At 47.2% G+C, this 27,278-nt stretch overlaps 1 protein-coding gene across 1 annotated transcript in view; it reads right to left on the bottom strand.

The window, feature by feature from the left end:
• Positions 1-16,198: 16,198 nt before the first annotated feature.
• The window catches only part of LOC120035337 (bone morphogenetic protein 3-like), an 11,406-nt gene continuing 326 nt past the window's right edge, over positions 16,199-27,278 (bottom strand). Inside the window, exons 2-3 of the mRNA XM_038982122.1 lie at positions 21,677-22,677; positions 16,199-16,390 (exon numbers count right to left, since the gene is read on the bottom strand). Coding sequence (XP_038838050.1) covers positions 16,199-16,390; positions 21,677-22,677 — 1,193 coding nt within the window. The remainder of the gene's footprint in view (positions 16,391-21,676; positions 22,678-27,278) is intronic.

The raw sequence follows: 27,278 nt of genomic DNA, 5'->3' as shown, positions 1-27,278 counted from the left end.
TCCTCCAGCACTGAGATGCAGTGCCTTAGACCGCTGAACCAGGGTCTGTAGTGACACCTCTTGCACTGAGATGCAGTGCCTTAGACCGCTGAACCAGGGTCTGTAGTGACTCCTCCAGCACTGAGATGCAGTGCCTTAGACCGCTGAACCAGGGTCTGTAGTGACTCCTCCAGCACTGAGATGCAGTGCCTTAGACCGCTGAACCAGGGTCTGTAGTGACTCCTCCAGCACTGAGATGCAGTGCCTTAGACCGCTGAACCAGGGTCTGTAGTGACTCCTCCAGCACTGAGATGCAGTGCCTTAGACCGCTGAACCAGGGTCTGTAGTGACTCCTCCAGCACTGAGATGCAGTGTCTTAGACTGCTGAACCAGGGTCTGTAGTGACGCCTCTTGCACTGAGATGCAGTGCCTTAGACCGCTGAACCAGGGTCTGTAGTGACTCCTCTAGCACTGAGATGCAGTGCCTTAGACCGCTGAACCAGGGTCTGTAGTGACTCCTCCAGCACTGAGATGCAGTGCCTTAGACCGCTGAACCAGGGTCTGTAGTGACTCCTCCAGCACTGAGATGCAGTGCCTTAGACTGCTGAACCAGGGTCTGTAGTGACTCCTCCAGCACTGAGATGCAGTGCCTTAGACCGCTGAACCAGGGTCTGTAGTGACTCCTCCAGCACTGAGATGCAGTGCCTTAGACCACTGAACCAGGGTCTGTAGTGACTCCTCCAGCACTGAGATGCAGTGCCTTAGACCGCTGAACCAGGGTCTGTAGTGACACCTCTTGCACTGAGATGCAGTGCCTTAGACCGCTGAACCAGGGTCTGTAGTGACTCCTCCAGCACTGAGATGCAGTGTCTTAGACCGCTGAACCAGGGTCTGTAGTGACGCCTCTTGCACTGAGATGCAGTGCCTTAGACCGCTGAACCAGGGTCTGTAGTGACTCCTCCAGCACTGAGATGCAGTGCCTTAGACCGCTGAACCAGGGTCTGTAGTGACTCCTCCAGCACTGAGATGCAGTGCCTTAGACCGCTGAACCAGGGTCTGTAGTGACTCCTCCAGCACTGAGATGCAGTGCCTTAGACCGCTGAACCAGGGTCTGTAGTGACTCCTCCAGCACTGAGATGCAGTGCCTTAGACCGCTGAACCAGGGTCTGTAGTGACTCCTCCAGCACTGAGATGCAGTGTCTTAGACCGCTGAACCAGGGTCTGTAGTGACTCCTCCAGCACTGAGATGCAGTGCCTTAGACCGCTGAACCAGGGTCTGTAGTGACTCCTCCAGCACTGAGATGCAGTGCCTTAGACCACTGAACCAGGGTCTGTAGTGACTCCTCCAGCACTGAGATGCAGTGTCTTAGACTGCTGAACCAGGGTCTGTAGTGACTCCTCCAGCACTGAGATGCAGTGCCTTAGACCACTGCGCCACTTGGCAGAAGTTACACCAAGATGTTAATGCATCTTTTCACCACTGATTTGTTACTGTAGACTTCCAGTCATTGCACTAATGATAGTTAGCAACTTCTTTTAAACTGTTCAAAGAGACAAAATAATGTCATCCATGAGTTCATCTATCGCACTATCCCTTTAATGCTTCAGTCATACTTCAGTAATACTTCAGTAATGTTTCTGTAATGTTTCTGTAATGTTTCTGTAATGTTTCAGTAATGTTTCAGTAATGTTTCTGTAATGTTTCTGTAATGTTTCAGTAATGTTTCTGTAATGATTCAGTAATGTTTCAGTAATGTTTCTGTAATGTTTCAGTAACGTTTCTGTAATGTTTCAGTAATGTTTCAGTAATGTTTCTGTAATGTTTCTGTCATGTTTCAGTAATGTTTCTGTCATGCTTCAGTAATGTTTCAGTAATGTTTCAGTAATGTTTCTGTAATGTTTCAGTAATGTTTCTGTAATGTTTCTGTAATGTTTCAGTAATGTTTCTGTAATGTTTCAGTAATGTTTCAGTAATGTTTCTGTAATGTTTCAGTAATGTTTCTGTAATGTTTCAGTAATGTTTCTGTAATGTTTCTGTAATGTTTCTGTAATGTTTCAGTAATGTTTCTGTAATGTTTCTGTAATGTTTCAGTAATGTTTCTGTCATGCTTCAGTAATGTTTCAGTAACATTTCAGTAATGTTTCTGTAATGCTTCTGTAAAGGTAACGCTGTTCTATAGTTTCATGTCTGCTGCATTTGTAATGAAGGTGGCTTGGTTAATGGAGGATAAAGTGCCCCCAGTCCTCCGTTCAACGACCCTACGATCACTTACACCTTCCCCCTGAAGGTCATCGAGAAGACGGACTTCCCCAAGAAGCTCACCAAGAAACCAGAGGACTTGATAATGTGCAGGTAGGTACAACCAGAGATACATCCTCGTTATAAAACAGGGCTACGGGACCATACAAATCGAACCGGATGTCTCCCTGACAGAATAGAATCACAGATATCACAGATATCACAGATATCACAGATACATGGCGTTGGTGAAATTGAATTAGTCTTGTATGCATAGCGGTTTATTCAATATACTATCTCTTTCCCTGGGTGGTTGAACATCTTCAACTGGGACTGAAAGAAAAGACCTTAACATCTTCTCTGAGACTGGTCCAAATGGTACTCTATTCCAAAACAATAAAGACATCACACATGTCATATTATGTCTATATACAGTGTTGTAATGATGTGCAAATAGTTACAGTACAAAAGGGGGAAAAATAAACATAAACATGGGTTGTATTTACAATGGTGTTTGTTCTTCACTGGTTGCCCTGTTCTTGTAGCAACAGGTCACAAATTTTGCTGCTGTGATGGCACACTGTGGTATTTCACCCAGTAGATATGGGAGTTTATCAAAATTGGGTTTGTTTAAAAAATAAATAATCTGAGTCTGTGAGTCTGTGTAATCTGAGGGAAATATGTGTCGCTAATATGGTCATACATTTGGTTTGAGGTTAGGAAGTGCAGCGGAGGGTAATATATGTGTCTCTAATATGGTCATACATTTGGTTTGAGGTTAGGAAGTGCAGCGGAGGGTAATATATGTGTCTCTAATATGGTCATACATTTGGTTTGAGGTTAGGAAGTGCAGCGGAGGGTAATATATGTGTCTCTAATATGGTCATACACTTGGTTTGAGGTTAGGAAGTGCAGCGGAGGGTAATATATGTGTCTCTAATATGGTCATACACTTGGTTTGAGGTTAGGAAGTGCAGCGGAGGGTAATATATGTGTCTCTAATATGGTCATACACTTGGTTTGAGGTTAGGAAGTGCAGCGGAGGGTAATATATGTGTCTCTAATATGGTCATACATTTGGTTTGAGGTTAGGAAGTGCAGCGGAGGGTAATATATGTGTCTCTAATATGGTCATACACTTGGTTTGAGGTTAGGAAGTGCAGCGGAGGGTAATATATGTGTCTCTAATATGGTCATACACTTGGTTTGAGGTTAGGAAGTGCAGCGGAGGGTAATATATGTGTCTCTAATATGGTCATACACTGTCTGGCAGAACGTAAAACTACTGTTGTCAATCATTGTTTCTCCCATTATGGCCTTAACACTGGGGTTTCCACATTATTCTGCTCATGGCCCCAAATCGATGGCAAGAAATTCCGGTGAATCAATTTGGAAAGTAATGTAGTCTACTGGTTTTTCATATTGAATAACAGGTGATTATATATTACGACTATCAGTCTGTGTTGATAGACTGTGAAATGTGGTATATTATGACAGTCAGTCTGTGTTGATAGACTGTGAAATGTGGTATATTATGACAGTCAGTCTGTGTTGATAGACTGTGAAATGTGGGATATTATGACAATCAGTTTGTGTTGAAAGACTGCTTTTCTTTCAACATGTCACTGAGTTGAGAATGGTGATATCACACCGTCTCTTTCAGACATTGTCCGGTTAGTTGCCCCAGAGCTTGTGTGGCCTACCACTTCGCGGCTGAGCCTAGGTTGAGAAACAGACGCCTCACAAGTCCTCAACTGGCAGCTTCATTAAATAGTACCCGCAAAACACCAGTCTCAACGTCAACAGTGAAGAGGCGACTCTGGGATGCTGACCTTCTAGGCAGAGTTCCTCTGTCCAGTGTCTGTGTTAATTTGTCCATCTTAATCTTTTATTTTTATTGGCCAGTCTGAGATATGGCTTTTTCTTTGCAACTCTGCCTAGAAGGCCAGCATCCCGGAGTCGCCTCTTCACTGTTGACGTTGAGACTGGTGTTTTGAGGGTACTAAACTCAGCAGAAACATACCTTTTTCAGGACCCTGTCTTTCAAAGATAATTTGTAAAAATCCAAATAACTTCACAGATCTTCATTGTAAAGGGTTTAAACACTGTTTCCCATGCATGTTCAATTAACCATAAACAATTAATGAACATGCACCTGTGGAACGGTCGTTAAGACACGTACAGCTTACAGACGGTAGGCAATTAAGGTCACAGTTATGAAAGACAGCGCTACAGGGAGACAGGATGGACAGCTGATCGTCCTCGCAGTGGCAGGCCACGTGTAACAACATCTGCACAGGATCGGTACATCTGAACATCACACCTGTGGGACACGTACAGGATGGCAACAATAACTGCCCGAGTTACACGGACAGCTGGAACGCACAATCCCTCCATCAGTGCTCAGACTGTCCGCAATAGGCTGAGAGAGGCTGGACTGAGGGCTTGTAGGCCTGTTGTAAGGCAGGTCCTCACCAGACATCACTGGCAACAACGTCGCCTATGGGCACAAACCCACCGTTGCTGGACCAGATAGCACTGGCAAAAAGTGCTCTTCACTGACAATGGTCGGATTCACGTTTATCGTCGAAGGAATGAGCGTTACACCGAGGTCTGTACTCTGGAGTGGGATCGATTTGGAGGGTCCGTCATGGTCTGGGGCGGTGTGTCACAGCATGTCACATCCTCCTCCCTCATTTGGTACCTTTTTATTTTAATTTTTTTATTTAACCTTTATTTAACCAGGTAGGCCAGTTGAGAAGTTCTCATTTACAACTGTGACCTGGCCAAGATAAAGCAAGCAGTGCGACAAAAACAAACAACACAGAGTTACACATAAACAAATGTACAGTCAATAACACAACCCTTCCTGCAGGCTCATCCTGACGTGACCCTCCAGCATGACAATGCCACCAGCCATACTGCTCGTTCTGTGCGTGATATCCTGCAAGACAGGAATGTCAGTGTTCTGCCATGGCCAGCAAAGAGCCCGGATCTCAATCCCATTGAGCACGTCTGGGACCTGTTGGATCGGAGGGTGAGGGCTAGGGCCATTCCCCCCCAGAAATGTCCAGGAACTTGCAGGTGCCTTGGTGGAAGAGTGGGGTAACATCTCACAGCAAGAACTGGCACATCTGGTGCAGTCCACGAGGAGGAGATGCACAGCAGTACTTAATGCAGCTGGTGGCCACACCAGATACTTACTGTTACTTTTGATTTTGACCCCCCCTTTGCTCAGGGACACATTAGTCGATTTCTGTTAGTCACATGTCTGTGGAACTTGTTCAGTTTAACTCTCAGTTGTTGAATCTTGTTATGTTCATACAAATATTTACACATGTTAAGTTTACTGAAAATAAACGCAGTTGACAGTGAGAGGACGTTTCCTTTTTGCTGAGTTTATTTAATGAAGCTGCCAGTTGAGGACTTGTGAGGCGTCTGTTTCTCAAACTAGATACTCTAATGTACTTGTTCTCTTGCTCAGTTGTGCACCGGGGCCTCCCACTCCTCTTTCTATTCTGGTTAGAGCCAGTTTGCGCTGTTCTGTGAAGGGAGTAGTACACAGCGTTGTACGAGATCTCCCGTTTCTTGGCAATTTCTCGCATTCATTTTTCAGAACAAGAATAGACTGATGAGTTTCAGAAGAAAGTTCTTTGTTTCTGGCCATTTTGAGCCTGTAATCGAACCCACAAATGCTGATGCTCCAGATCCTCAACTAGTCTAAAGAAGTCTAGTTTTATTGCTTCTTTAATCAGAACAACAGTTTTCAGCTGTGCTAACATAATTGCAAAAGGGTTTTCTAATGATCAATTAGCCTTTTAAAATTATAAACTTGGATTAGCTAACACAACGTGCCATTGGAACACAGAAGTGATGGTTGCTGATAATGGGCCTCTGTACGCCTATGTAGATATTCCATTAAAAATCAGCCGTTTCCAGCTACAATAGTCATTTACAACATTAACAATGTCTACACTGTATTTCTGATAAATTTGATGTTATTTTAATGGACAAACAAATGTGCTTTTCTTTACAAAAAACAAGGACATTTCTCAGTGACCAAAACTTTTGAACAATATTGTACCTGTACCATATGACTTGTAAGGAAGCCCTCTATTCAGATACATGCATCACTACAATGTGGAACTGCATTGGCACTAGGTGAAGAACCAAATATTGGAGAATGTCAAACAAGCAGTACATAATAGTTGGCATATAAACAAAAACAATATATTGTTTACAATAAAAGTACTGTTTACCGAACACATCCAAATATTGAATCATCTGCAAAATATTATTATTTGTAACCATAATTATTATCAAACGAATATAGTCTAAATTCACTCATTGAAAACTTTCTCTGTACTACTTATAAAAAATACCCAGTTTTACAAAAGTAAATCTATGCTTACTAGTTGGACACAGTTCATCTCAGCTTATTCAGTCCTTTCAGTTGTTTTGTGATTCTATAGTTCCATAGAATGTTCTAGATTGTTCAAACAATCATTCTGAATTCCATTTCAGTTGATCAGGAGCTGAATTAATACATTTTTAAAAAAAGCATGTGGTCCCTCTCCAAGGGACAGCATTAGAATATCATTGACAATAGTGCATTTATGTACAAAAACAATGTACACATCTATATAAAACAATCTAACGTTAGCCTCTACATCTCACTATATCTGTTGTAAATAAATATTTGGTTGTCTGACTTCATTATGTAGGAAATAGTTGAATCCACAGTGAATGCATGTGCTGGTGTTCTTTGACTCTATCTAGCTACCAGAGAGGCATGTTAGGTGTTCTTTGACTCTATCTAGCTACCAGAGAGGCATGTTAGGTGTTCTTTGACTCTATCTAGCTACCAGAGAGGCATGTTAGGTGTTCTTTGACTCTATCTAGCTACCAGAGAGGCATGTTAGGTGTTCTTTGACTCTATCTAGCTACCAGAGAGGCATGTTAGGTGTTCTTTGACTCTATCTAGCTACCAGAGAGGCATGTTAGGTGTTCTTTGACTCTATCTAGCTACCAGAGAGGCATGTTAGGTGTTCTTTGACTCTATCTAGCTACCAGAGAGACATGTGCTGGTGTTCTTTGACTCTATCTAGCTACCAGAGAGGCATGTTAGGTGTTCTTTGACTCTATCTAGCTACCAGAGAGACATGTTAGGTGTTATTTGACTCTATCTAGCTACCAGAGAGGCATGTGCTGGTGTTTGGAAAGGCCTCACTAGAGGAGTAACCCAAATGGGATCCTATTCCCTATGTAGTGCACTACTTTGGCCAGAGCCCTATTCCCTATATAGTGCACTACTTTAGACCAGAGCCCTATTCCCTATATAGTGCACTACCTTGACCAGGGCCCTATTCCCTATATAGTGCACTACCTTGGCCAGGGCCCTATTCCCTATGTAGTGCACTACTTTGGCCAGGGCCCTATTCCCTATGTAATGCACTACTTTGGCCAGGACCCTATTCCCTATGTAGTGCACCACTTTAGGCCAGGGCCCTATTCCCTATGTAGTGCTCTACTTTGGCCAGGGCCCTATTCCCTATGCAGTGCTCTAATTTAGACCAGAGCCATATTCGCTATGTAGTGCTCTACTTTAGGCCAGGGCCCTATTTCCTATGTAGTGCACTATTTTAGCCAGGGCTCCAGCTCTGCTCAAAAGTAATGCAGTATATATGAAATAGGGGGCCAGTTTTAGTGGCTCTCAGTGACTTGTGATATAAATACCAGCACATGCCTTTAACAGACTATACCAATGTCTAGTCAGATGGATAGCTACCAAGCCTTCATTGGTTGTCTGTGATGAGACAGAGGTACAGTGGGAGGAGCCTCTTACATATCCTGCCTTTGTGCATGGTACTGGTGATGTAAAACACTATGCTTGGTCACCATAGACTATGGTTGTGTCACAAATGACATCATATTCCCTTTATAGTGCACTACATTTGGCTAGGGCCCATAGGGCTGTGGTCCAAAGTAGTGCACTACATTTGGCTAGGGCTCATAGGGCTGTGGTCCAAAGTAGTGCAGTAAATTTGGCTAGGGCCCATAGGGCTGTGGTCCAAGGTAGTGCACTACATAGGGCATAGGGTCCTGGCCAAAGTAGTGCACTACATAGGGAATAGGAGGTGAAGGTGATCCCATGATGTAGTAATCCTCCTCTCAGATCAAGCCAGGTCCTCCTCTCAGATCAAGCCAGGTCCTCCTCTCAGATCAAGCCAGGTCCTCCTCTCAGATCAAGCCAGGTCCTCCTCTCAGATAGTGGGTGCTGTTACACTTGGCGGAATGCGAAGTAGCAGCACAAAGCACATTCAACTACAACAATTAATACAAGATATTCACAGAAAAGAAAACCTAGGCTATAGCCTAGAAGCATATTGCTTAATAAAACAGACAGTTTTTTTGTTCATGACGTTGACCATTCCTTTCCAAGACCTGAATGTATGAAATATAGCTTACTTTCTTTTTTCAATATTTAAAGAAAGTCTATCAATATGTATATTTTATGGATCAACAATCTGAAATAAACAGATGTATGTAATGCACTCTACACCACAATATCTGGCTTTGGAATAGCATCTCTCTCTATAGCAGCCAAATATGTATGTATACATGATGTTCATATACAGTAAGTAACAAGAAAATAGTTATGGACATAGACACTGTAACATATAGTCATGTCGTACAGAGAGGAGAGGAGGAAGAGGAGGAGAGGAGGAGGAGGAGAGGGGGACGTGAAGGTGGGAGGAGGAGGAGGAGAGGGGGACGTGAAGGTGGGAGGAGGAGGAGGAGGAGAGGGGGACGTGAAGGTGGGAGGAGGAGGAGGAGGAGAGGGGGATGTGAAGGTGGGAGGAGGAGGAGGAGAGGAGGAGGAGGAGAGGGGGACGTGAAGGTGGGAGGAGGAGGAGACGGGGACGTGAAGGTGGGAGGAGGAGGAGGAGGAGAGGAGGAGGAGGAGAGGGGGACGTGAAGGTGGGAGGAGGAGGAGGAGAGGGGGACGTGAAGGTGGGATGAGGAGGAGAAGGAGAGGGGGATGTGAAGGTGGGAGGAGGAGGAGGAGAGGAGGAGGAGGAGAGGGGGACGTGAAGGTGGGAGTAGGAGGAGGAGAGGGGGACGTGAAGGTGGGAGGAGGAGGAGGAGAGGGGGACGTGAAGGTGGGAGGAGGAGGAGGAGAGGGGGACGTGAAGGTGGGATGAGGAGGAGGAGGAGAGGGGGATGTGAAGGTGGGAGGAGGAGGAGGAGAGGGGGAGGAGGAGAGTCTACTGAGGTCCTGTGTTAGTCCCACTGAGGCAGTAGTCTGAGGTCCTGTGTTAGTCCCAGTAGAGACAGTAGTCTACTGAGGTCCTGTGTTAGTCCCACTGAGGCAGTAGTCTACTGAGGTCCTGTGTTAGTCCCACTGAGACAGTAGTCTACTGAGGTCCTGTGTTAGTCCCACTGAGGCAGTAGTCTACTGAGGTCCTGTGTTAGTCCCACTGAGACAGTAGTCTACTGAGGTCCTGTGTTAGTCCCACTGAGACAGTAGTCTACTGAGGTCCTGTGTTAGTCCCACTGAGGCAGTAGTCTACTGAGGTCCTGTGTTAGTCCCACTGAGGCAGTAGTCTACTGAGGTCCTGTGTTAATCCCAGTAGAGACAGTAGTCTACTGAGGTCCTGTGTTAGTCCCACTGAGGCAGTAGTCTACTGAGGTCCTGTGTTAGTCCCACTGAGGCAGTAGTCTACTGAGGTCCTGTGTTAATCCCACTGAGGCAGTAGTCTACTGAGGTCCTGTGTTAGTCCCACTGAGACAGTAGTCTACTGAGGTCCTGTGTTAGTCCCACTGAGACAGTAGTCTACTGAGGTCCTGTGTTAGTCCCACTGAGGCAGTAGTCTACTGAGGTCCTGTGTTAGTCCCACTGAGACAGTAGTCTACTGAGGTCCTGTGTTAGTCCCACTGAGGCAGTAGTCTACTGAGGTCCTGTGTTAGTCCCACTGAGACAGTAGTCTACTGAGGTCCTGTGTTAGTCCCACTGAGACAGTAGTCTACTGAGGTCCTGTGTTAGTCCCACTGAGGCAGTAGTCTACTGAGGTCCTGTGTTAGTCCAGATCTATCAGGAAACCGATCTGGAGTTCCTAAGTCTTTCATTCTGTTTTTTTGTGTCCCTCTTTAAGGTACTAGCTCAATCTGCAGTAGGTCCTGTTTTATTGTGTTCAAACAGGCAAGAAACTCTGATGATGAGGTTGGTGATGAGGGACGTGATGATGAAGAAGATGAGACTAGTGAGTTGTTTATTCTCCAGAGTGCTTCAGTATTCTACAGGATGCTTCAGTATTCTCCAGGATGCTTCAGTATTCTCCAGGGTGCTTCAGTATTCTCCAGAGTGCTTCAGTATTCTACAGGATGCTTCAGTATTCTACAGGATGCTTCAGTATTCTCCAGAGTGCTTCAGTACTCTACAGAGTGCTTCAGTATTCTCCAGGATGCTTCAGTATTCTACAGGGTGCTTCAGTATTCTCCAGGATGCTTCAGTACTCTACAGGGTGCTTCAGTACTCTACAGGGTGCTTCAGTATTCTAGAGAGTGCTTCAGTATTCTACAGAGTGCTTCAGTATTCTACAGAGTGCTTCAGTATTCTAGAGAGTGCTTCAGTATTCTACAGAGTGCTTCAGTATTCTACAGGGTGCTTCAGTATTCTACAGAGTGCTTCAGTATTCTACAGAGTGCTTCAGTATTCTACAGGATGCTTCAGTATTCTCCAGGATGCTTCAGTATTCTCCAGGATGCTTCAGTATTCTACAGAGTGCTTCAGTACTCTACAGAGTGCTTCAGTATTCTCCAGGGTGCTTCAGTATTCTACAGGATGCTTCAGTATTCTACAGGATGCTTCAGTATTCTCCAGGATGCTTCAGTATTCTCCAGGATGCTTCAGTATTCTCCAGAGTGCTTCAGTATTCTCCAGGGTGCTTCAGTATTCTCCAGGGTGCTTCCGGCTTCCAATAGGAGGTCCAGCAGTCCTTTCCTGAAAAGGTTAATCAACCAACCATCTCATCTCCATTTAGATAGGTGACAGTAATCACTAGGTGGCTTTGTTGCAGAGAGGTTGTTCTGTGTGTGTGTGTGTGTGTGTGTGTGTGTGTGTGTGTGTGTGTGTGTGTGTGTGTGTGTGTGTGTGTGTGTGTGTGTGTGTGTGTGTGTGTGTGTGTGTGTGTGTGTGTGTGTGTGTGTGTGTGTGTGTGTGTGTGTGTGTGTGTGCTTGTGTCTGGGCGTGTGTTTGTGTCTGTGAGTGGAGGCTGAAGAAATGTGGCTTGGCCTCTACGACCCTCCCGAACTTCTACAGACGCACCACTGAGAGCATCCTGTGAGGCTGAATCACCGCCTGGTACGACAACTGCACCGCCCGCAACCGCAGGGCTCTCCAGAGGGTGGTGCAGTTGTCGTACCAGGCGGTGCGGTCAGCTCTCCAGAGGGTGGTGCGGTCTGCTCAACGCCTCACTGGGGGAACACCGCCTGCCCTCCAGCACATCTACAGGACCCGGTGTCACAGGAAGGCCAAAAAAATCACCTCAGCCACCCGAGCCACGGCCTGTTCACCCCGCTACCATCTAGAAGGTCATTAAGGACCTCAGCCATGGCCTGTTCACCCCGCTACCATCTAGAAGGTCATCAAGGACCTCAGCCACCTGAGCCCTGGCATGTTCACCCGCTACCATCGAGAAGATCATCAAGGTCCTCAGCCACCTGAGCTACGGCCTGTTCACCCCGCTACCATCTAGAAGATCATCAAGGTCCTCAGCCACCTGAGCCACGGCCTGTTCACCCGCTACCATCTAGAAGATCATCAAGGATCTCAGCCACCCAAGCTACGGCCTGTTCACCCCGCTACCATCTAGAAGGTCATTAAGGACCTCAGCCACCTGAGCCACGGCCTGTTCACCCGCTACCATCTAGAAGGTCATTAAGGACCTCAGCCACCCGAACCACGGACTGTTCACCCCGCTACCATCTAGAAGATCATCAAGGTCCTCAGCCACCTGAGCTACGGCCTGTTCACCCCGCTACCATCTAGAAGATCATCAAGGTCCTCAGCCACCTGAGCCACGGCCTGTTCACCCGCTACCATCTAGAAGATCATCAAGGACCTCAGCCACCCAAGCTACGGCCTGTTCACCCCGCTACCATCTAGAAGGTCATTAAGGACCTCAGCCACCTGAGCCACGGCCTGTTCACCCGCTACCATCTAGAAGATCATCAAGGTCCTCAGCCACCTGAGCTACGGCCTGTTCACCCCGCTACCATCTAGAAGATCATCAAGGTCCTCAGCCACCTGAGCCACGGCCTGTTCACCCGCTACCATCTAGAAGATCATCAAGGACCTCAGCCACCCAAGCTACGGCCTGTTCACCCCGCTACCATCTAGAAGGTCATTAAGGACCTCAGCCACCTGAGCCACGGCCTGTTCACCCGCTACCATCTAGAAGATCATCAAGGACCTCAGCCACCCGAGCCACGGCCTGTTCACCCCGCTACCATCTAGAAGGTCATTAAGGACCTCAGCCACCCGAGCCACGGCCTGTTCACCCCGCTACCATCTAGAAGGTCATTAAGGACCTCAGCCACCCGAACCACGGACTGTTCACCCCACTACCATCTAAAAGATCATCAAGGACCTCAGCCACCCGAGCCACGGCCTGTTCACCCCGCTACCATCTAGAAGATCATCAAGGACCTCAGCCACCCGAGCTACGGCCTGTTCACCCCGCTACCATCTAGAAGATCATCAAGGTCCTCAGCCACCTGAGCCACGGCCTGTTCATCCCGCTACCATCTAGAAGATCATCAAGGACCTCAGCCACCGAGCCACGGCCTGTTCACCCCACTACCATCTAGAAGATCATCAAGGACCTCAGCCACCCGAGCCACGGCCTGTTCACCCCGCTACCATCTAGAAGATCATCAAGGACCTCAGCCACCCGAGCTACGGCCTGTTCACCCCGCTACCATCTAGAAGATCATCAAGGACCTCAGCCACCCGAGCTACGGCCTGTTCACCCGCTACCATCTAGAAGATCATCAAGGACCACAGCCCCCCCGAGACACGGCCTGTTCACCCCGCTACCATCCAGAAGATCATCAAGGACCTCAGCCACCCGAGCCACTGCCTGTTCACCCCGCTACCATCTAGAAGATCATCAAGGACCTCAGCCACCCGAGCTACGGCCTGTTCACCCGCTACCATCTAGAAGATCATCAAGGACCACAGCCCCCCCGAGACACGGCCTGTTCACCCCGCTACCATCCAGAAGATCATCAAGGACCTCAGCCCCCCCGAGACACGGCCTGTTCACCCCGCTACCATCCAGAAGATCATCAAGGACCTCAGCCCCCCCGAGACACGGCCTGTTCACCCGCTACCATCTAGAAGGTCATTAAGGACCTCAGCCACCCGAGCCCTGGCATGTTCACCCCGCTACCATCTAGAAGGTCACCAAGGACCTCAGCCACCCGAGCCACGGCCTGTTCACCCCACTACCATCTAGAAGGTCATTAAGGACCTCAGCCACCCGAGCCACGGACTGTTCACCCCACTACCATCTAGAAGATCATTAAGGACCTCAGCCACCCGAGCCACGGCCTGTTCACCCCATTACCATCTAGAAGGCGGAGACAGTACAGGTGCATCAAAGCTATGGCCGAGAGATTGAAAAACTGCTCCAGGTCATCGGACTGTTAAACAGTCACCACTAGACGGCCTCCTCTCAGTACCCTGCCCTGAACCTTAGTCACTGTTACTAGCCAGCTACCACCCAGTACCCTGAACCTTAGTCACTGTTACTAGCCAGCTACCACTCAGTACCCTGAACCTTAGTCACTGTTACTAGCCAGCTACCACTCAGTACCCTGGACCTTATTCACTGTTACTAGCCAGCTACCACTCAGTACCCTGCCCTGAACCTTAGTCACTGTTACTAGCCAGCTACCACTCAATATCCTGAACCTTAGTCACTGTTACTAGCCAGCTACCACTCAGTACCCTGAACCTTAGTCACTGTTACTAGCCAGCTACCACTCAGTACCCTGAACCTTAGTCACTGTTGCTAGCCAGCTACCACTCAGTACCCTGAACCTTAGTCACTGTTACTAGCCAGCTACCACTCAGTACCCTGAACCTTATTCACTGTTACTAGCCAGCTACCACTCAGTACCCTGAACCTTAGTCACTGTTGCTAGCCAGCTACCACTCAGTACCCTGAACCTTAGTCACTGTTACTAGCCAGCTACCACTCAGTACCCTGAACCGTAGTCACTGTTACTAGCCAGCTACTACTCAGTATCCTGAACCTTAGTCACTGTTACTAGCCAGCTACCACTCAGTACCCTGAAACTTAGTCACTGTTACTAGCCAGCTACCACTCTAGTACCCTGAACCTTAGTCACTGTTACTAGCCAGCTACCACTCAGTACCCTGAACCTTATTCACTGTTACTAGCCAGCTACCACTCAGTACCCTGAACCTTAGTCACTGTTGCTAGCCAGCTACCACTCAGTACCCTGAACCTTAGTCACTGTTACTAGCCAGCTACCACTCAGTACCCTGAACCTTAGTCACTGTTACTAGCCAGCTACCACCCAGTACCCTGGACCTTATTCACTGTTACTAGCCAGCTACCACCCAGTACCCTGGACCTTATTCACTGTTACTAGCCAGCTACCACTCAGTACCCTGAACCTTAGTCACTGTTACTAGCCAGCTACCACTCAGTACCCTGAACCTTAGTCACTGTTACTAGCCAGCTACCACCCAGTACCCTGGACCTTATTCATTGTTACTAGCCAGCTACCACCCAGTACCCTGGACCTTATTCACTGTTACTAGCCAGCTACCACTCAGTACCATGAACCTTATTCACTGTTACTAGCCAGCTACCACTCAGTACCCTGCCCTGAACCTTAGTCACTGTTACTAGCCAGCTACCACTCAGTACCCTGAACCTTATTCACTGTTACTAGCCAGCTACCACTCAGTACCCTGCCCTGAACCTTAGTCACTGTTACTAGCCAGCTACCACTCAGTACCCTGGACCTTAGTCACTGTTACTAGCCAGCTACCACTCAGTACCCTGAACCTTAGTCACTGTTACTAGCCAGCTACCACTCAGTACCCTGAACCTTAGTCACTGTTACTAGCCAGCTACCACTCTAGGGTGCAGGGTACTCTGCCCTGTGTACATAGTCATTGAACACTGGTCTCTTTAATAATGTTTACATACTGTTTTACCCACTTCATATGTATATACTGTATTCTAGTGAAGGTTCATCATATATAACTACTGCTGTCCACTTCATATGTATATACTGTATTCTAGTCCTGGTTCATCCTATATAACTACTGCTGTACACACCTTTTCTATCCATATAAAGTCCATAATGTCTATATTGTCTATTAATGCAAACGTACACAATCCATGTCTCAATTGTCTCAAGGCTTAAACATCCCTCTTTAACCAGTCTCCTCTCCTTCATCTACACTGATTGAAGTGGATTTAACAAGTGACAAAGTGATCATAGATTTCCCCTGGATTCACCTGGTCAGTCGGTCATGGAAATAACAGGTGTCCTTAATGTTTTGTCCACTCAGTGTAGATATTTATATTCCCAGACTCTGACATTGCTCTTTCTGATATTTCTTAATTTCTTTCTTTTTACTTTCTGGGATTTGTGTGCATTGTTTTGTATTGCTAGGTATTACTGCACCTGCAATAACATCTGCAAAATTTGATTTGAGAGAGACAGCGAGAGGGAGAGAGAGAGAGAGAGAGAGAAAGAGAGAGGGAGAGAGAGAGAGACTGACAGAGAGAAAGAGAAAGAGAAAGAGAGAGAGAGAGAGAGAGAGAGAGAGAGAGAGAGAGAGCATTTCTTATTGTCCGGCTGTGTGTGTGTGTGTTTCTTTGTGAATGTGCCTGTGTGGGTGTGTGTGTGTGTGTGTGGTAATTGTCCCTATCTGCAGGCGCAGGAGTCCACAGTCATGTTTGGATAGACTTTGAGCACCACGTTCTTGTCCTCGTCGAAGAAGAGGATGGAGAGGGAAGACATCTTGTCTGGGACACAGCAGGGCTCAGGGATACCAGACACCACCCCTACCGCTCTCACAATGCTCTGGATGGTGGCGTGGTTACTAGGCTTCAGAGACTACAGGACAGAAGAGAAGGAGGAGGTGAACAACAACCTTATTTATTTATTTTATTTATTTTATTTTATTTTATTTATCCGTTATTTTACCAGGTAAGTTGACTGAGAACACGTTCTCATTTGCAGCAACGACCTGGGGAATAGTTACAGGGGAGAGGAGGGGGATGAATGAGCCAATTGTAAACTGGGGATTATTAGGTGACCGTGATGGTTGAGGGCCAGATTGGGAATTTATGACAACAAACATGACAGTTTTATGAAATGGGAGGACATTTGACAGTAGGTCATAGTTAAAACGTTTTATCCTTTTATTTAACCAGGAAGTATCTTGAGTATCTCTTTTTGAAGGGAGACCTGTTTGTGATATTGTATTTTTTTGCCACCTGCTTAGTGTCCCAACCAGGTGACCGCCTGGAGAACAAGAGGCTGGTGATGGGAGTCTTGAGGACACCTCATTCTTGGACAGCTTTTTACATGTTCAGACACACTGTCTAGTCCAGCTAAAACATGACTGGTTAAATGAGTGACAGTGTAACGGTGTTCCTCCTCCTCTTCATACGAAGAGGAGGAGTAGTGATTGAACCAAGGCGCAGCGTTGTGAAATGACATATTTTAATTAAACAAGACGGAATAAACACGAAACGAAAACACTAGAATAATTAACAAAATAACGAAACGAAAACGTAGACAGACCTGAACTAATACGAACTTACATATAACACGAAGAACGCACGAACAGGGAAAATAGACTACACAAAAGGAACGATGTACAAACAAACCGAACAGTCCCATATGGTGCGACAAACACTGACACAGGAGACAACCACCCACAACGAACACTGTGAAACAACCTACCTAAATATGACTCTCAATTAGAGGAAACGCCAAACACCTGCCTCTAATTGAGAGCCATACCAGGCAACCCTTAAACCAACATAGAAACAGAAAACATAGAATGCCCACCCAAACTCACGTCCTGACCAACTAACACATACAACAAACTAACAGAAATAGGTCAGGAACGTGACAGACAGGCACTTCCCTTATCACCATGAGTAATACCTAGTTGTTCCCAGGAGCCCTACGACCATCCTTCCTCTGATCCTTTCGATCCTTCACATGTCTAGGGAGTAGGGGTTGTTTCTGGAACCGACCTGAGGCGTGTGAAGCAGGATCTTCACAAGGAAAGAGCATTCTCTGACTACAAAGGAAACCCAGGCGGTAGGCACTACACCGTAACCTCAAGCCCTATATACAGCCAGCTCCAAACTGACTGGACTATAATTGTAGAATAATAGTGAAGATAAAAACTATGAAATAACCAAAAAGTGATAAACAAATCAAAGGATATTTTACATTTGAAGTCGGAAATTTACATACACTTAGGTTGGAGTCATTGAAACTTGTTTTTCAACCACTCCACAAATTTCTTGTTAACAAACTACAGTTTTGGCAAGTCGGTTAGGACATCTACTTCGTACAAGAAACAAGTCATTTTTCCAACAATTGTTTACAGACAGATTATTTATTTCACTTATAATTCACTGTATCACAATTCCAGTGGGTCAGAAGTTTACATACACTAAGTTGACTGTGCCTTTAAACAGCTTGGAAAATTCCAGAAAATTATGTCATGGCTTTAGAAGCTTCTGATAGGCTAATTGACATAATTTGAGTCAATTGGAGGTGTACCTGTGGATGTATTTCGAGGCCTACCTTCAAACTCAGTGCTCAAACTTTGCAGACTTTTTCAAACTTTGCTTGACATCATGGGAAAATCTAAAGAAATCAGCCAAGACCTCAGAAAATTTTTTGTAGACCTCCACAAGTCTGGTTCATCCTTGGAAGCAATTTCCAAACGCCTGAAGGTACCGCGTTCATCTGTACAAACAATAGTACGCAAGTATAAACACCATGGGACCACGCAGCCGTCATACCGCTCAGGAAGGAGACGCGCCATCTCTCCTAGAGATGAACGTACTTTGGTGCGAAAAGTCCCGTTTAAACATAGTGGGGGTACGCCATACCGGTTAAACATAGTGAGGGTACGCCATACCGGTTAAACATAGTGAGGGTACGCCATACCGGTTAAACATAGTGGGGGTACGCCATACCGGTTAAACATAGTGGGGGTACGCCGTACCGGTTAAACATAGTGAGGGTACGCCATACCGGTTAAACATAGTGGGGGTACGCCATACCGGTTAAACATAGTGGGGGTACGCCATACCGGTTAAACATAGTGAGGGTACGCCGTACCGGTTAAACATAGTGGGGGTACGCCGTACCGGTTAAACATAGTGAGGGTACGCCATACCGGTTAAACATAGTGGGGGTACGCCATACCGGTTAAACATAGTGAGGGTACGCCATACCGGTTAAACATAGTGGGGGTACGCCGTACCGGTTAAACATAGTGGGGGTACGCCGTACCGGTTAAACATAGTGGGGGTACGCCGTACCGGTTAAACATAGTGGGGGTACGCCGTACCGGTTAAACATAGTGGGGGTACGCCGTACCGGTTAAACATAGTGGGGGTACGCCGTACCGGTTAAACATAGTGGGGGTACGCCGTACCGGTTAAACATAGTGGGGGTACGCCGTACCGGTTAAACATAGTGGGGGTACGCCGTACCGGTTAAACATAGTGGGGGTACGCCGTACCGGTTAAACATAGTGGGGGTACGCCATACCGGTTAAACATAGTGGGGGTACGCCGTACCGGTTAAACATAGTGAGGGTACGCCATACCGGTTAAACATAGTGGGGGTACGCCATACCGGTTAAACATAGTGGGGGTACGCCGTACCGGTTAAACATAGTGGGGGTACACCATACCGGTTAAACATAGTGAGGGTACGCCATACCGGTTAAACATAGTGGGGGTACGCCGTACCGGTTAAACATAGTGGGGGTACGCCATACCGGTTAAACATAGTGGGGGTACGCCATACCGGTTAAACATAGTGGGGGTACGCCGTACCGGTAAAACATAGTGAGGGTACGCCATACCGGTTAAAATAGTGGGGGTACGCCATACCGGTTAAACATAGTGGGGGTACTTCATACCGGTTAAACATAGTGGGGGTACGCCGTACCGGTTAAACATAGTGAGGGTACGCCTTACCGGTTAAACATAGTGGGGGTACGCCGTACCGGTTAAACATAGTGAGGGTACGCCGTACCGGTTAAACATAGTGGGGGTACGCCGTACCGGTTAAACATAGTGAGGGTACGCCGTACCGGTTAAACATAGTGGGGGTACGCCGTACCGGTTAAACATAGTGAGGGTACGCCGTACCGGTTAAACATAGTGAGGGTACGCCGTACCGGTTAAACATAGTGAGGGTACGCCGTACCGGTTAAACATAGTGGGGGTACGCCGTACCGGTTAAACATAGTGAGGGTACGCCGTACCGGTTAAACATAGTGGGGGTACGCCGTACCGGTTAAACATAGTGGGGGTACGCCGTACCGGTTAAACATAGTGGGGGTACGCCGTACCGGTTAAACATAGTGGGGGTACGCCGTACCGGTTAAACATAGTGGGGGTACGCCGTACCGGTTAAACATAGTGGGGGTACGCCGTACCGGTTAAACATAGTGGGGGTACGCCGTACCGGTTAAACATAGTGAGGGTACGCCGTACCGGTTAAACATAGTGGGGGTACGCCGTACCGGTTAAACATAGTGGGGGTACGGCGTACCGGTTAAACATAGTGGGGGTACGCCGTACCGGTTAAACATAGTGAGGGTACGCCGTACCGGTTAAACATAGTGGGGGTACGCCGTACCGGTTAAACATAGTGGGGGTACGCCGTACCGGTTAAACATAGTGGGGGTACGCCGTACCGGTTAAACATAGTGGGGGTACGCCGTACCGGTTAAACATAGTGGGGGTACGCCGTACCGGTTAAACATAGTGGGGGTACGCCGTACCGGTTAAACATAGTGAGGGTACGCCGTACCGGTTAAACATAGTGGGGGTACGCCGTACCGGTTAAACATAGTGGGGGTACGGCGTACCGGTTAAACATAGTGAGGGTACGCCGTACCGGTTAAACATAGTGAGGGTACGCCGTACTGGTTAAACATAGTGGGGGTACGCCATACCGGTTAAACATAGTGGGGGTACGCCGTACCGGTTAAACATAGTGAGGGTACGCCGTACCGGTTAAACATAGTGGGGGTACACCATACCGGTTAAACATAGTGAGGGTACGCCATACCGGTTAAACATAGTGAGGGTACGCCGTACCGGTTAAACATAGTGAGGGTACGCCATGTTTTGGTCACTTTTGAATGCACATTTGTGGCCTGCTGGAGGTCATTTTGCAGGGCTCTGGCAGTGCTCCTCCTTGCACAAAGGCGGAGGTAGCGGTCCTGCTGCTGGGTTGTTGCCCTCCTACGGCCTCCTCCACGTCACCTGATGTACTGGCCTGTCTCCTGGTAGCGCCTCCATGCTCTGGACACTACGCTGACAGACACAGCAAACCTTCTTGCCACAGCTCGCATTGATGTGCCATCCTGGATGAGCTGCACTACCTGAGCCACTTGTGTGGGTTGTAGACTCCGTCTCATGCTACCTCTAGAGTGAAAGCACCGCCAGCATTCAAAAGTGACCAAAACATCAGCCAGGAAGCATAGGAACTGAGAAGTGGTCTGTGGTCACCATCTGCAGAACCACTCCTTTATTGGGGGTGTCTTGCTAATTGCCTATAATTTCCACCTTTTGTCTATTCCATTTGCACAACAGCATGTGAAATGTATTGTCAATCAGTGTTGCTTCCTAAGTGGACAGTTTGATTTCACAGAAGTGTGATTGACTTGGAGTTACATTGTGTTGTTTAAGTGTTCCCTTTATTTTTTTGAGCAGTGTATATAAATATATATATATATATAAATAAATGTATTTCTAAATCGTACTGGATTCCAAGTATATCGGCAAATCAACCAATCAGATGTCCACAGACTAACCCATCTTTCCCAGTATATTACCATTTGACTATTTCCTTTTGCAGTCCTTCTATTTTACTACGATGTCTAACGAAGGTCTTAAACCTCTCTAGTTGGATCCGTTTTTCTACAGAGAAAAATAAATACTTTACCTAAGAGTATAATCCTATTTCCCATTTATTGATGATTCTCTTTGACGGTTCATGTGTACAAAACATTAAGGACACCTTTCAAAATCCCCATCCGGGAAAGAGCAGGTTTCCTTAATGTTTAATACACTCAGCATATATCAGTTCATAAACCCGATGCCATGAAGCATGAAGACATACCTTAGGCATAGGGAACTGGCATGATCCTGAGCAGTAGTAGGCATCAAAAGACTTGGGAGATATAATCCACTCGCTCCAGCCAATGTCTGCGAAGTCCACCTTCAGGTAGCGACGAGCACAGTTCCGTGGTTCGTTCCACTGCTTCTTACGAGCCTTCTTTATCGTCTGCTCGTCAAACTGCAGCAGGGGCATCTTACTGCCGTGCCTCTGGCTCTTACCACGCGTCTTTTTCCTCGGCCGACGGACCGGCTTGTTCTCCAGCGGTTCGTAGGGGCTATTCTCGTCCCAGCCCATCGTCTCATACGGGTACTCCGGCCCCGGTAACTCGTTGTTCTGGAGCGGGAGGAGGACGCTAGTCGAGCGCCGGCGTCGGTGAGGAGGCATCTGTTGTTGAGCGGCGGTGCTATTCTGAGCGTGCAGCCCCAGTTTATGGAAGCCGGAGGCGAATGCCCCTTCTTCCGTGGTCATCGTGGTTTGATGCCTCTGATGACTCTGTAGTGTCGACACCACGCTCTCAGGTTCGGAGATGCTCGAGTCGTTGGCGTAGACCAGGATGTAAGGAAAGCGGTCTGAGAGGAGCTTCTCCCAGGGCCTGGGTCCAGGCTGGGATGCCACGTCTATCCCGATCAGCAGCTCATCATGATGCTTGGCCTGGTTCACCACCTGGGTGACATCCTTCCACTGCCAAGAGATGAAGTCCCTGTATAGTGTAGACACGTTGATCACAAAGTGGCCCAGAGTCCTGATATGGTTATCCACTGAGGCGAAGCTCCACACACCCATCTGGACATGACTGTGTCTACTGGGGCCGTGGCGGGACAGGGATGGGGACGGAACTCCACAGCTCTTGGGCTTGGGCCTGGCGGTGCTGTTGCAGCCCTGGTGCTGGGTGCTGTTCTGGAGGTCTCCTATGTAGTAGTGGAGCATGGCCGACAGGACGGCCTCTGACTTGGTGAGAGAGGTCAGGTTGAAGATCTGGAACTGCTGGTTGTTGATGGTGCCTGGGAGAGGAACAGGAAGTGGAAGTCAGAATAGAGAGTATAGTCCAGACAGGTCCACATATCCATAGAATTACATGACTTATAGCATCTCTACGTGAATATCGTTCAACTTAGTTTCAAATCTGGAGCTGAACAGTAAAAGGCATTTAGATATTAGGCTATATAAGCCAGGTCCGAAAACCCTATCACTCAGTGCAGTGGTGTTGTATCGAGGTGTCTACCAGCCATTTCCCCTTCCCAGGATTACATTTCAAATAAGATAGCAGCTTACACAAGATATATCTCACATTGGTTATCCATCTAGATGTCATGTGATACAGTCTACTCAATGGGGAGAGAATGAACGGCAACAACACCAGGACACAGTGTCCTTCACTCCTGTTTGCCAAGCAATGCAGTCACGCAACAGTGTGAGAAGTAACTCATATTTTATAGCCAATGTTATGGGGTGACAGTTACAGCAAGGCCACGCAATGCAACGCATACAATCAACAGTGCACCAACCTTGGCTTTAGACAGTCATCAGTTTTATTAACTGAAACTGTTGAATTATTTTGTTTTTTTTCCGAAACTAACAGTGAAATCTAACTCCGACCCATCCTCTCTGTCTTCAAAACCAAACTCTCGCAGTAGTTCTGCTGCTAAGTGAGCTACAACTGTGTAGACCCGTAAGAACAAGGAAGTACCCAGGAGCCCATCGTCTAGCCTACCCATCCTGCATTATCAAGTCATGTCAGTAGGAGGCAGTATTATCTCATGTATGGGTGCTAAAACCTGACTAGGATTTCAACCATAGAGAATTATAGAGGACTCTAGTGCCTAAAATCCTCTTTTAGCAAAGAGCAGCACCATTGAGGACTTTCACAATTTTGAAGTAGTCAACCGGCTGGGACTTCCTATGGTTGAAGGAAGGATCACATACTTCATTCCAGGTCATCATGAGGGTTCAGCCAATGAATTATACTGGTGAGCAAACATTCCATAACTGCAGGTGGCAGTACGTCACCAACCTTGGCTTCACGCCTGTTCAAACAACACCCCTCTAGGTGGCGGTATGTCACCAACCTTGGCTTTAGGCCTGTTCAAACAACATTTACATTTACATTTAAGTCATTTAGCAGACGCTCTTATCCAGAGCGACTTACAAATTGGTAACACCCCTCTAGGTGGCAGTACGTCACCAACCTTGGCTTTAGGCCTGTTCAAACAACACCCCTCTAGGTGGCAGTACGTCACCAACCTTGGCTTTAGGCCTGTTCAAACAACACCCCTCTAGGTGGCAGTACGTCACCAACCTTGGCTTTAGGCCTGTTCAAACAACACCCCTCTAGGTGGCAGTACGTCACCAACCTTGGCTTCACGCCTGTTCAAACAACACCCCTCTAGGTGGCAGTACGTCACCAACCTTGGCTTTAGGCCTGTTCAAACAACACCCCTCTAGGTGGCAGTACGTCACCAACCTTGGCTTTAGGCCTGTTCAAACAACACCCTCTAGATGGCAGTATGTCACCAACCTTGGCTTTAGGCCTGTTCAAACAACACCCTCTAGATGGCGGTACGTCACCAACCTTGGATTTAGGCCTGTTCAAACAACACCCTCTAGATGGCAGTACATCACCAACCTTGGCTTCACGCCTGTTCAAACAACACCCCTCTAGATGGCGGTACGTCACCAACCTTGGCTTTAGGCCTGTTCAAACAACACCCTCTAGATGGCGGTACGTCACCAACCTTGGCTTTAGGCCTGTTCAAACAACACCCCTCTAGGTGGCAGTACGTCACCAACCTTGGCTTCACGCCTGTTCAAACAACACCCTCTAGATGGCGGTACGTCACCAACCTTGGCTTTAGGCCTGTTCAAACAACACCCCTCTAGGTGGCAGTACGTCACCAACCTTGGCTTTAGGCCTGTTCAAACAACACCCCTCTAGGTGGCAGTACGTCACCAACCTTGGCTTTAGGCCTGTTCAAACAACACCCCTCTAGGTGGCAGTACGTCACCAACCTTGGCTTTAGGCCTGTTCAAACAACACCCCTCTAGGTGGCGGTACGTCACCAACCTTGGCTTTAGGCCTGTTCAAACAACACCCCTCTAGATGGCAGTACGTCACCAACCTTGGCTTTAGGCCTGTTCAAACAACACCCCTCTAGGTGGCAGTACGTCACCAACCTTGGATTTAGGCCTGTTCAAACAACACCCCTCTAGGTGGCAGTACGTCACCAACCTTGGATTTAGGCCTGTTCAAACAACACCCCTCTAGGTGGCAGTACGTCACCAACCTTGGCTTTAGGCCTGTTCAAACAACACCCCTCTAGGTGGCAGTACGTCACCAACCTTGGCTTCACGCCTGTTCAAACAACACCCCTCTAGGTGGCAGTATGTCACCAACCTTGGCTTCACGCCTGTTCAAACAACACCCCTCTAGATGGCGGTACGTCACCAACCTTGGCTTTAGGCCTGTTCAAACAACACCCTCTAGATGGCAGTACGTCACCAACCTTGGCTTCACGCCTGTTCAAACAACACCTCTCTAGATGGCAGTATGTCACCAACCTTGGCTTTAGGCCTGTTCAAACAACACCCCTCTAGGTGGCAGTACGTCACCAACCTTGGATTTAGGCCTGTTCAAACAACACCTCTCTAGATGGCAGTATGTCACCAACCTTGGCTTTAGGCCTGTTCAAACAACACCCCTCTAGGTGGCAGTACGTCACCAACCTTGGCTTTAGGCCTGTTCAAACAACACCCCTCTAGGTGGCAGTACGTCACCAACCTTGGCTTTAGGCCTGTTCAAACAACACCCCTCTAGGTGGCAGTACGTCACCAACCTTGGATTTAGGCCTGTTCAAACAACACCCCTCTAGGTGGCAGTACGTCACCAACCTTGGCTTTAGGCCTGTTCAAACAACACCCCTCTAGGTGGCAGTACGTCACCAACCTTGGCTTCAGGCCTGTTCAAACAACACTCCTCTAGGTGGCGATATGCACCCTTTCAGTTTGTTTGCCAACTCATAGAAGTAGTAGAAGAAGAAAATTGACTATCTCAAAATGGAGATGGCCTCATTGGCGCTGCCAATGCTCTCACAGACGCTATAATGGCACAGATACAATGTTACGTCCTCTAACTATGGGTTCTACATGGCTGCAGGCGTAAATATAATCCTACTGCTGTGGGAAGAGATGGTAGGGCTATCATATTAGTGGTTATATACATTGAGTGTACAAAACATTAGGAACACCTGCTCTTTCCATGACATAAATTAAGGAGTACCCTTAATTTACCAGGTAAGTTGACTGAGAACACGTTCTCATTTACAGCAACGACCTGGGGAATAGTTACAGGGGAGAGGAGGGGGGAGGAATGAGCCAATTGTAAGCTAAATTTACCAGGTGAATCCAGGTGAAAGCTATGATCCTTTACTGATGTCACTAAATCCACTTCAATCAGTGTAAATGAAGGGGAGGAGACAGGTTAAAGAAGGATTTTTAAGTCTTGAGACATTTGATACATTGATTGTGTATGTGTGCCATTCAGAGGGTGGATGGGCAAGACCAAATATTTAAGTGCCTTTGAACGGGGTATGGTAGTAGGTGCCAGGAGCACCGGTTTGAGTCAAGAATTGCAACGCTGCTGGGTTTTTCACCCTCAACAGATTATCAAGTGAATCAAGAATGGCCCACCACACAAAGGACATCCAGCCAACTTGACACAACTGTGGGAAGCATTGAAGGCAACATGGACCAGCATCCCTGTGGAACGCTTTCAACACCTTGTAGAGTCCATGCCCCCTACGAATTGAGGCTGTTCTGGGGGCCAAAGGGAGTGCAATGCAATATTAGGAGGGTGTTCCTAATGTTTTGTACACTCAGTGTAGCTACAGCGATAACTACATAATGGCCTCTTGAATGTCAAAACAGTTATATGTAAGATTTAAACAGGCCACACCAGCCGGGTTTAGTCCATACATTCAAATACATAACCTTCATAAAAAAAAGATTATGCAGATTTAACACACAAAGACGGAATTTTTTTTACCAGTCGCATTGTCATGTATAAATGTGTAACGGGCTTGAAATCGTGTTCGTCTGAATAATTTCCGTACTAAGCAACAGGTGAAGCAGGCATTGGATAGGTTTTGGATCAACAGGTGAAGCAGGCATTGGATAGGTTTTGGATCAACAGGTGAAGCAGGCATTGGATAGGTTTTGGATCAACAGGTGAAGCAGGCATTGGATAGGTTTTGGATCAACAGGTGAAGCAGGCATTGGATAGGTTTTGGATCAACAGGTGAAGCAGGCATTGGATAGGTTTTGGATCAACAGGTGAAGCAGGCGGTGGATAGGTTTTGGATCAACAGGTGAAGCAGGCTTTGGATAGGTTTTGGATCAACAGGTGAAGCAGACGGTGGATAGGTTTTGGATCAACAGGTGAAGCAGGCATTGGATAGGTTTTGGATCAACAGGTGCTTCAACCTAGTCCAAACTATACAACACAGAACAGTTGAATAACTATCAATAAAATCATGAAACTACACTCTTACATGACTGTCTAGAAACCCTATAGCCCATACTATGGTAGTATGAGGGTTGCTTTATGGTG

The sequence above is a fragment of the Salvelinus namaycush genome, unplaced genomic scaffold (assembly GCF_016432855.1).
Source record: "Salvelinus namaycush isolate Seneca unplaced genomic scaffold, SaNama_1.0 Scaffold103, whole genome shotgun sequence".
NCBI classification, from domain to species: Eukaryota; Metazoa; Chordata; class Actinopteri; order Salmoniformes; family Salmonidae; genus Salvelinus; species Salvelinus namaycush.
Note: the sequence above shows the minus strand (reverse complement) of the source record. Positions and strands in the feature narration are given on the sequence as shown.